General features: G+C 40.2%; 1 protein-coding gene across 1 annotated transcript in view; it reads right to left on the bottom strand.

Annotated features, from left to right (window-relative positions):
- Positions 1-3,406, bottom strand: part of S100PBP (S100P binding protein) — a 44,897-nt gene extending 41,491 nt beyond the window's left edge. The window contains exons 1-3 of the mRNA XM_006886569.1: positions 2,591-3,406; positions 1,966-2,054; positions 615-718 (exon numbers count right to left, since the gene is read on the bottom strand). Coding sequence (XP_006886631.1) covers positions 615-718; positions 1,966-2,054; positions 2,591-3,406 — 1,009 coding nt within the window. The remainder of the gene's footprint in view (positions 1-614; positions 719-1,965; positions 2,055-2,590) is intronic.
- Between the last annotated feature and the right edge of the window lie 8,559 nt (positions 3,407-11,965).

The raw sequence follows: 11,965 nt of genomic DNA, 5'->3' as shown, positions 1-11,965 counted from the left end.
TTTATGAAAATTAATAAAATATAATTATAGAAAAAAAAAAACAACAAAAGGGATCAGTCCCTAAAGAAGAATGTTTGGTAAAGTGGAGGGTCAGCTAAAAAGAAGAAAACCCTCAATCAGATGCATTGCTACTGTGGCTGCAACACTGGACTGAAATATAGCAACACCTGCAAGGCTAGTTAGTGCAGGACTTGGCAGTGTTTCTGCCTGTTCTACTCTAAATGCTGATGTAACATGGGGAAAAGCAAATTCAAATATGAAACTAATAATTATGAAGCAGTACTGGGTCATCTACTTAAGTTTTTCTGACAAACATATCTCTCACAAGTGTAGATGTGGGTTATATCCCTCAACCAAAAGGAAGGCACTCTCATGAGTCTTGAACCTCTCTAGAACACTGGCTAGCTGAAGGGGTTATATAACTAGGAAATACCTTAAAGTGATATTCTCTGTGTAAGGAAGTTATCTTTCCTATCAATTTTAGGAAACTTCTAAAAGAAATAATCTTTCAGCTGAAGATGTATTATACTAGAAAGAAAGAGTCTGCTATCTTTTACATGACATTCTTTAGTTATCATGTTATGTTACCTTTTTTTTTTTTAATGTTATGTTACCTTGGTTAGACTCCACAGGGTCTTCTATATGAGCAATAACATTCCTGAGATAAATTTGCTTCTGTTGCTCTAGCTCGGACTGTGAAAACGTTGGAACGTTAGTCCTTGAACAAAGCAAATGAGAAGAAAAATGTCCATTAGAACCATGTGAACAGAGCTTCACAGAAAGAAGTCAAACTCTGCTATTAGAGCAATTAACTTTCAGAGAAAAATTTTCTTTTAAAGCCACTGACATGTAACATGAAGCTGAAATCAAATATGGAGTTGAGAGAAAGAGAAAAAATAGCTATAACTTCCTAGAAGCCAGGTATAAAAAGTGAAGACTGTCTATTCCCTAGAGAATAGAAGGCATTAGTTGGGCAATTCAAGCTTAACCAGGAAATGACAACCTTCACAAAGCTAGAGACAAGTTAATGAGATAAAGATCGAAAAAGACCAGTTATTTGTGGTAATTATGGCAGTAAGAGCAATTTCTGGCCTTTGTTCATACTGTCATTTCACTATGCTAAAGAGTCAATAAGTGAGAAAATAAAGAGAGTAAATTTGTTATTACTTCAAGTAGTTTGATTTGTTGTTCTTTTGGTATAGTTTCCACTGTAAACAATTAACAAAATTTCTCTAAATTGTGTAAAAAATTACTAAAAAACCCACTTTGATTGGGATTTTCAAAGGATTTTAGCCACATTTGTATTACTTTATTTTAAAACATTTGTAGTATTGAAAACTTTGATAAACAGAATATAGAAACTGGGTAACCAATATTTAAAAATAAAAAAACTTCTGAGGTAATTGGACACAACCTAAAAGCAGCCTTCCTAAAAGCAATTAAAAATACCCATGCAGAGATACTGCCATCTCCTGGCAACAAGAGAACAGATCAGAAAGGGGACTCAAATCTGCAACCCCTACTAGAATTTCCCCAAGGACAGCTGTATGTATGTTGTAAGGATGAAATGATGTTCTACCCAGTTACAGCCCAAGTTCTTTTGGTTAAAATTATTCTAACCTATTATGTCTGTGACTAGACTTTCTCATGCTGAAGAAAATTCACATTTATACACTTTTCACTAATATGTCTTTTTTCCCCCCAAATAATTCCATGAAGCAAAAGAGTACTAATCATTAGTGTCATTTTATCAATGAAAAAACAGAGGTCAGAGATTATTCGACTTGCCCAAGGTCACACAGCTAGTTATTCAGAATGCTAAGACTTCAAGATTTTAGAGTCTTCACGAAAAGGAAACTAGGGACAGAAGGTAAAAAAAAAAAATTCCAACAATCAAAGAACAAAAAATAAAAAACTGAATAGAATCAACACAAATGAGAATATTTAATTATATTTTTATGTTACCTTGATTTGTTTTGCAGAAAAGGAATGACTTTTCCTAGTCTTCTTTCTTGGACTTCGATCTTCCCAGAATCCTTGTTAGGAACATCCTCCTTTTATTTTCAAAGCAGAAAGATGGCTTTCAGTATATTAATTGGTAAAAATCATCAATAGTTATAGATATATTCTTGAACTAAAGGTTATGGACACATATCCTTGAACACTGTATACTACACATAATGGTGGATGCTCTGACAAAGTGGCTATCACCTTAAAAAAACAATCTTCAAGCACAGGGATTATCATACACGTTTGACAGCCAAGGTATCAAGCCCAAACTATCCAACATTTTTCCAAGTCTTCAGTTACTGAGAACTAGTGCAATTAACTACTACAACATGGCAACCAAAATTTGAGACCAAATATTAAGGAAACGTAGTAATTACTCACTAAATGGTATTTTAATATTATGTACCAGATACATAATAATGAGTACAATATTTTATTTATAGCTAAGGAGAGGAAGAGAGAGGCTAAATAATTTTCACAGGGTCACACTGCTAATTAAAATTTCCACCTCAACTCATCTTGCCATACTGTATCTAAATGAAAAGAAATTTTTCTCTTCCCTTTGAAAAAATGCACTTACTTTGCTGGAAACAACAGGAAATTTCATTTCACTATTTGATTTATGCAATCCACCGTTTGTCCAGGATGACTCTGCATTAGGATTCTCTGAATGGTCCAAGACCTGAGAGAATAGAGGTGTAGTCTCCTTACTGTCAGATGTATTTCTAGCAGAGGCAGTTTCTTCAAAGTTATTATTTGAAGGAGAAGAGAATGTGGGCCCATCCCAGGCAGAGTTAGCAGGATTGATTCTTTCAGATTCAGTGCAAATCATGTTCTCATCTGAGCTAAAACCATCTTCTCTCAATTCTTCCCCAAGGGAGGAAGGTTTTTTGTTATCTCTGGGTGAGTCAATTTTGTCGTTATCAAGCACAGGATCACAAACTGTTGGATCAAATGGTGCAACAACAGTTATTTTTATGACATTCTTTTCTAGTGCAAAGCTTCTGTTTAATGGTTTAGTAGGATTTGGTCCATGACTAACTGATGTATCTGGCTGAGGTAGTTTGAAGAGGCCAGAGGTCTCAGCTATTGGTTCCAAACTATACAATGAATTTTTCTCTTGGGGAGCATGAAGCAGATTTTGACCCTCCTTCTCTACCTTCTCAACATGCCCAATGTTATCTTTAAGCAATCTGTCTCCCCTAGAAAAGGGTTCATTTGGTAGGTCATCATCCTTCAATAGCTCCTGAATCTCTTCCTCCGTGCAACTGAAATGGCCATCATCTTCCTCTCCATCAGATAGTTCCAGCAACGAGTCATCCAATTCATCCTCATCTAAGGAGCCCCAAGAAAAGGTACCAGAAGGCTGTTCAGAGAACACCAGTGAGCACGTCATATCTGGAGAAAAAAAGAGGCAGTTTCACTAAGAACAGGAAAGACATTTATACCAACTCCAACCTATTCTATAAAGGGTGGTATCCAAATAATTAAAATCTTTTGTGCTGTGACTTATCAACTGAAAAAAACAACTCATTACTGATGAGGTGGAGTAGAACTAACCCTCCAGTGGGTTTTCAGAGGCTGTAAATTACAGCAGAGGAGACTGCCCATCTTTGTCCCTCAGAGTAGTTGTTGCATTCGAATCACTTTCCCTTGGATTGTCAGCAAAATACTGAACTACTAGGCTACTCCTAAGCACTGTGACTTAACAGTTTAAGAAATAATTTTAAGATATTTTATCTGACCAAAATTTATGCGACACTTAATGCACATAAACATATAAATAACAGAAGGATGTACAAAAACAATGTAAATCTGTCCATTGCCATGAAAATAGTAAAGTTATATGCCATATAACTGCTTTAAAACATAATGAACTAGATCTAAATATACTAGTATGGAATTAATATCCACGATACAGAAGTAAAACAAGTATATAAAATGCTCAGATTTTCACAATTTGTATTAAAACAAAAACCCAACATGTATTACTTTTGAAATAAAATAAAAAAAAGTAAGCTTTAAGAGTACAAAAGGATAAAGAACTGTCTTCCATACTGTGTGGATCTGCTGGAGCAATCTCTGCCTTTGCCACGAGACCAAATGGAAAAAAGTTTCAGCGCCTGCTAGCTATTCCTTTCAGGAGACTTGTCAAAATGATTGACTCCCACCTTCCTGCAAGCACAAAGAAAATTAGCGGATCTTTTCATCACTTTCAACTCTGTTAATTACAAAGTCAATTGTATTGTGCTTTACGGCACTCCATCTATTAATTTTGATCTTGATTTTTTTTTAATACCAGAAAGTTAGATTTTGAGTCAAGAATGCCAAAGAAAAATCTTTAGAGAAAAAAAATTATGCAACTAAGGACCTAGTTTTGTTCCTCAACAATTCTGTACTTTCTCAACAGTACTATTTGTTTTAGTAGACTACTTGAGAGTACAAATACCAGGGTTGTAGTCCTGTCCTGCCACTAATCAGCTCTAAGTTAGTTAAGCCACTTAATCACTTCTACATCAGTTTCCTAATTTATAATAAAAGGATTGAGAAGGTAGACTAGACAATGTCTAAAAGTGCACCAAAATAGAAAGGGGGGGAAAAAAAAAATCAGTCACAAACACACATCACTTTCAGTCTGAACAAAACCCAATGATTATTATAACTTGCAAGGGGAATGAAGGAACTTTAGTGTCATTCTGTTTAGAAAATGACAAAAAAATATTTTTTTTACAAAAAATATTCTTAAACAATTAGAATAATCTAATTAATAATTAGAAAAATTCCCTGTAGTCTTTTAAGTATATTTCCACCTACAACCCTTTAATTTTGTACCCTCTATTTTAGCTTTAGGCCATGAACTCCTATGTATTCTTTTAAGCTACTATTATCACATACTGAGCTAGATAATGTCTTTTTTTTAAAAGATATTATGTCTTTATACAGTTTCCAAAAAAATAAAGATATGCTTCTCATACTCAAGAGACCGTAAATTTTTCTAGGAGAATATTAAAAGTTAAACACCAACATGAGACTATAAAATGCACAATAAGTACTAGAGAAAGAAAAAGGGAAGGGATTATACGATTTTTATAATTAGAAGGGACCTTAAAATTAAACTTATCAATGAAACCAAGTTTTCTGTTCTATTTAAAGTTAAAACTGCAAAGAAATTTTATTTTACCAGTATCCCAGCAACTGTTAAGACAGTTCAGTCACAGACAGAAACAAATGTCTTTTTGAAGAAAGAGTAATTTTTCTGTTCAGTGTGAGTTATTTCATAGAGTGGAATTACTTAGGCAGATTTCCAAAATAAATTTTCTTCTATTAGGAGCCCCGCACGCAGCCTGAGTGTACTCTTCTGGCCATTTTGAAAATGATCTTTCAGGATTCTGCTTGCAGAGGAAGATGAAAGATAGTCGACCCAAATCTTGTGTGGATCTTGCTGCCTCAAGGCCTGCCTTGAGCTAACTTTGGTTTGAGTCCCTGTTATACTGCCTTTTTTACTTTTTAAACCTTGAGCGGGTCTGTTCGCCCCTCTGGAAGCCCCTTCTCCATTTGTGGAATGGCAAAGTATTAACATCTATTTTGAGTTACAATTAGAACACTTGGCAGAGAGAAAGGGGGCAAGGATGTTGGCACTAAAGCCAAAAGTGCTGTCCCTGGCCAGTCTCCAGTAGGGCGCAAGAGCTTTGGGGAGTGGGGGGAGCTGTCCGGTGTGTATAAGAACTTTATCTAAGCCCTTTTCTTTATAACTCACAAGTATGTTCTCTCTGGATTTGCTCCCTTTCCTATAAGTAACCTGAACCCAGTTCCAGAAACAAAAAGGAATTATAAATGCCAGTTAAGGAAGCAAAGGTGGCTGGAGTCTCTAAGTTCAGCCAGTCACTCCCACAGGATGGACTCATGCACACACCTTGCAGTCATGAAAATATCATCTAATGGAACAAGAAGGTCTGCAGCTTCAACTCAAGACCATCAGGAAAACATTAAAAAGTGGGCATCCCTTCCCTTTCATCTCAATGCCTCTAGTCTGTGCTCCTATTCCCAAATGGGAAACCCACAAATAAAAGACAATCTTTTTGTGTTTAAAAAAAAATCACCATTGGACTATGCCCACCATTATTATTCTATCTTTTCCAGTCTCCACCAGTTCTTACTCATTTCCTTTACCTATTCCCTCCATCCACCAAATTGTGCAACCCTGTGATTTCATCCCTACCCATCCTAACCCTGCTGCTCCCACCCCTTACTCCCTCGGATCCCCATACAGGTTTCTTACAATTAAAATCAATCAATCAATCTGTGATTGTCAAGCATTAATATCACAGGCATTAGACTTTGTTGTTGTTACGTGCTGTCAACAGCTCTAAACCCAGCTCTATCCCTTGCCAATCTTATTGTCTCTGACATGCCTATCCCCATTACCCCAGTGATGTAATCAATCCATCTTATAGGGGTCTTCCTCTCCCACCCTGTCCCTCCACCCTCCCAACCATGATGTCCTTCTCAGCCAACATTTCTTGTAAAGCCTTTTCAGGCCAACATTCTACTAATAGACCTCCCAGAAGGTCTAGTCCAAAAACTTATTTGCCAAACAGTAAGTTCAATAGATTTTTTTCACTCTTGGGAAAATAAGTTCCAAGTCGTTAACTTATTTATATAGGTAAACACAACTAAGAAGCTTTGAACAAAGATTTAAATTCAGGTCTGATTCCAAAAGCAATGTGTTTTCTACTCCACTGGTGGTTGACTTCCCAAGGTTGGACGGCAAATGGCAGAGCTAGAATCCAAAGTCCATCCTCCTAAATTCAATACTACTTCTAACATACTAAATAAAAATATGATGACTTTTGATGCCTTGCGCGTGTGCAGGGGAACTTAAGCCCCCTAACTATAATGCATGGAAGATTATTATTAGCCACTCAGTTGAAACTGAAGATGATGAACTATATTCATCCATTGGACTAGTATCTTTTACAACCACTATAATCACCAACTTCTAGACCACATAACATCCAGAAGAACAGTGCTAAGTCTCCTGAGAAGCTCTCACAGAATGTTTCATTAAGTCTGGAAACGTCAAGTTTTTCAGAACGTCTTATTAAAAATAATAAAATAAATTTACACTTACACGAAAGATATAAAATGACAATGCAAAATAAAGCTGACTGGTTAGTACAACAATTGAGCTCATTATTTACTTACATTTTTTGTTTGGTATGTTAATAAAATATTTTTTAAATAGTAAAGTAGTTCCAATAAGAAAGCAGACCATATAGATAGCACCCTTGACACTCTTGAGTTAAAACATTAGAAAACAAAGATTGCACAAGTAGATGATAATCCTTGAGTAAGGGCTTCAAATGGAATCATAAATAAGTATTTAAATACTAAAAGAATAAACTGAATGAAAACATCAAGTAAGATTGAGCAGTGAATGCAAATAAATGACAGAGCAGCCATTCTTTTTTTTTTAATTTATTATTATGTGTGTGTGTGTGTGTGTGTGTGTGTGTGTACCATCAAATCAGATCTGACTGGTACAGGAGGAGATTGTTCCTCCTTCTCCAGCAGAGCATCTGGTGGATTTGAACCGTGCACCTCTGGTATTGCAGTACACATTCTTGCCACCAGAGCTCGCCAAGAGCAGCTATTCTGAACTATTAAAGCAGCTTTCTGAGCAGCACAAGAACCTGAGCTACACTACTAGAAGATGAGAAATAAGAGGTGAAATAAACCATCCCAACTGAAGTCACTTTAGAACAACCAGTTTTAAATGACTGGTTGTCAAAACATGACTGAAGCCAAAACAGATAAGAAATATCCAGCTGGGCCCTTTCTATACTGCCAAAATACAGAAATGTAAGCTGTGTAAATGGTTGTGGGTTTTAGCCACGGACATTTTGTGACGCTCTGCTAAATAGTAAAAAGCGGATACAAGCCAACACATTAACATATTTCAATACCCATTTGTCTTCGAAAGTTCCCTAGAAAGTTATGCTGTTTAATGTTAGGAGTTTTGAAATACTGACTCAATGACAATAAAAAATATTTAGGCTAGGTATTAACTTTCTATTGGACTGAGGAAAAAACCCACAATAATAGATAATGGTGATGGAGTGAATGTCACTCAACTGGATACTTAAAAATAGTTATGATACAGATGTTTGTAAAATATGTAATTTTCTTTTAAAAAATTTTATTATTTTGTGTGTGTGTGTGTGTACCATCAAATAGGATCTGACTAGTACAAGAGGAGATTGTCCCTCCTCCAGCAGAGCATCTGGTAGATTCGAACTGCATACCTCTGCGATTACAGTGCAGCTTCTTGCCACTAGGCCATCAGAACTCCCTAAAATATGTAATTTTCATAGAAATGTTTTATGATATTTTTATTTTGTATTCATGATTTTTTTAAAATAAAAAAAAATTAAGTCTGTGGGATGACATTAAGTCCCCTATACCAGGACTATGAAGTATCGATTTCATAGAGTTGTTGCAATTATGAAATAAGATCATGAGCATAACAAATGTAGCATTTTATGTGCTAAATAAGTGATGAAGCAGTCTGGTAACTGAGGGGCTGAATTCCACCAGTCACCCCTCAACAGAAAGATGTGATTTTTTAAAAGATTCACAGCCCTGGAAACACTACGGGGCAGTTCTACTATATCCAATAGGGTCACTATGAGTCAGAATTGACTCAATGGTAGTGGGTTTCAGTGGGTAATTATTATTTCATTGCACGCTCATCACTTCCCAACTCTAAAAGTATATGAAAGAGAAGCACAGGAATGGGAGGAGGGGAGAGCGCTATAAAGTGGTAGGAAACGTCTCTCAGCACCTGCTTTTTTAGAAACTATCCAGTATGAACTATTTATTCTCTTTAACTTTAACCCTGAGCTCAACTACAATGTCACTAAAGACCAAACTAGATGAATATCTGAAACAGGCTAACTTTGCAAATTAATGGCTACTAAAAGGCACTTGCTGGAAGCAGGAGCGGCATCCACTTTTGAAATGGCTTGCTTCCGGAAACTCTATGTACGAACAGTGCTCAGGCTGTTCGTTCATAGGGTCGCTATGAGTCGGCGAAGGCATCAAACAACAACCAAAAAAAGCACTTGACTACAATTCAGAGACCTCACCCATTTCCTTGAAAAATCTGAAGTTGCCTGAGAAAAGAAATTCACTATTCACTGTAAAGGGCCCTCTGGTGACATAGTCCTTAAGGACTTAAACTGTTAACCCAAATGTTGTGCCTCTCTAGTGGTTCAAATCCACCCGCAGTTGAGTTATAATGAGCATATTCGTCCAGAACCATCCCTGGAAATCCAATAAAGTGTCAGCTAGGACTTGGTTCCAACTAGATTATGAGAGATTCACTGCTAACAGGCACAGGAATTGTAACAATGGCTAAAATCCTATGATAGAGAGAATGGATGGCAGAGGACCAGTATTTTGTTCTGTTGGACATAGATAGCATCACTATGAAACAAAGCAGTGGCTACCAACAACTTCAGAGTATCATGAAAATTAAATGCTAGAAGTTTATAAAAACATGTGCAAAGGGAGGGATAAAACACTATTGAACTTCACAAGGCAGCCTTGATACTTGTACCCGCCATTCCACCTGCACTTTGTGGCATTTGCTTTGTTGCCACCATTTAAAATAAGAAGACTCCTACATTTTAAGAAAAGAGTATTTTCTCTTCTTCTAATTCCTCTCCTCCCCATCTTTTTGGTGACCCTATTCTGTCCTTCCACATCTCTCTACCTGTCCACCCCCTTCTTCATACTTCAGTTTACCACCTCCTCGCTGTTCTGTAACCTCCTGGTTGCCAACCTCAGAAACTAGTTCCCTTTCTATCTTTATCTTACCTCAGAGAACCTATGCCTTAGAGCACAAAGCCTTATTTTCTTCAGGCCACTAAAAGTACAACCACCAAATACCACCTTTCCAATTTCTAAAACCCCTACCATGCAGCAGGGCTTGCCTTGACAGTGCCCATCAAGGGCATAGATTCTTTGCATTGGACAAAACTTCCTCTTTGATTCCCAATCTTTCTCGTAAGCTAAATGTGTAGTCAATTAACAGTAACAAATGTGAAACACACAGTAACTTGGGGCACAGCACAAAAGGAACTCAAGGTCACCCTACAATCTGGTTCTAATAGTAAAAAAAAACAAAGTGAACAGAAAACATCTATATGGATTAAGCGACTTCCTTTGAGGTAACGGAGGACGGAAAACCCACTCAGGAAAGGAAATTTCTGCTTTAGGTAACATTTCAGGGGAGCCTCAATTATGCTCCCAAATAGTCATGGGGGCCAAGTGTTACTGATTTGGGATTTTTTCTGCCCCTCATCAAGACGTCACTTTATTGTTGTTAGGTGCCCTCGAGTTATGATGCACAGCGACCCTATGAACAAGTCGGAACTAAGAATCTGCAAAAGTTTGTGTGGGTTTCTTTTTTACCAAACATATCGTAAAAAAAAAAAAATTATGAAGACTGGTGTGCCACACTTGGCGCCTCCAAGACGCGGGAGGTGAGGCTGGGCTGGCCAGTTCAGTCACGTCTTCGGTCCCGTCCAGCGGCTCCCTCCCACCCGTGGAAGAACCGCTGAAGGAGGCCTAGAAGTGTTCGAGGGGCAGGCTGAACGCAGAAGGCGCGCACGCCGCCGTGGCTCCCCTTCCGACTCCCGGTGACCCTCCACCACGGCTGCCTAGACTATCCCCCCACGCCCGGGGTGGCGGGCGGATTTGAACTACCGATCTTTTAAGTCGTTCGGTCCCGCGCCATTAGAGCTCTTTTAAGGAGACGGGAGGCCTCAAGTCCTCCCGGTGGGCTCCGGCGGACGCGCCGCGGCGTCAGGCCGTCGTACTTCCCGCTCAGAGACCAAAACTCCCGCCACCGCGAGCGCGGGGCACACACGCGAGGCTTCCGCCTCTCCCACCCACCGCAGGGCAAAGCCAGCACGTCGCGAGGCTACAGAGGGGTATCCCCCTTCTCCCAGAAGGCCCCTGCCCCCCACCCCGCCTGGAGCACGACCCCCGTTCTGTGGGGGACGCGGAGGGGAGGGGGGCGGGGCAGCGTCTCCCTCCCCCACAGGCGAGGCGCCGCGGAAAGACCGAGATCTTCTCGCTAGCAACACCCTTCCCCCCCCCCCCCCCGAGGGTGGCCGGGGGTAGAGGCATCCCCCTCCCACCTACATATCCATGCCTCTCACCCTCGGGGGCAGGGAGCACGTATAGCACTCCTAGCCGCTTAGGAAACCAGACCTTTTCCTCGGCAAGGTGAGGGGCACCTAACAACCTCCGTCGTGGAGGTGGGGCGGAACAGTTTTCTTCGCCCCCTCCCCCCTTCCCCCGCCGCCATCACCTCAGGAACCAGAAAAGAGCCCTTCTCTTGGCAAAGCGAACGCCACCCAACCTGCCGACCGGGCGGACGGCACACGCCCTTATGAAGCAACAGGCGCCCCAAACCTCCTCCCAGCTGGGGAACACAGACCCCGCGTCCCTCCCGCTCTTCACCTCAAGAAGCCGGGCCGAAGCCTAGGCTGGCGAACGACTGGGTCTCTCACTCCGCCCCCTGCGCCATTTTATCGACCCCTCCCCGACCTCCCCACCCTGAGGCGCCTGGGCAACGCCGGAGCAAGACAGTGAAGATTGGCAGGAAACTGCTCCGCCTTTAAGAGAGTGGCGGCCCGCACTTGCCCTGCGCAGGCGCCGTAACCCCGCCCCGGTACCGCCCACCTTGACGATTGGCCCCACCCATTCACGTCCCATCGACCCGCTCGGCTTTGCGGTGCTCTTGACTCCTAGCCACTGCTGTGCAGAGAGTGGCCCAGACATAGCAAGCCGAGCAACGATCTCATCTGATGCAACCTGCCTAGATCCGCGTGACGATTCCTGACCCACCGCGGCCACCAAGGAAGACAGAGGCTGTGGAACC

This window comes from Elephantulus edwardii, unplaced genomic scaffold (genome assembly GCF_000299155.1).
Source record: "Elephantulus edwardii isolate Elephantulus edwardi_28Jun2011 unplaced genomic scaffold, EleEdw1.0 scaffold00049, whole genome shotgun sequence".
Taxonomy (NCBI): Eukaryota; Metazoa; Chordata; class Mammalia; order Macroscelidea; family Macroscelididae; genus Elephantulus; species Elephantulus edwardii.
Note: the sequence above shows the minus strand (reverse complement) of the source record. Positions and strands in the feature narration are given on the sequence as shown.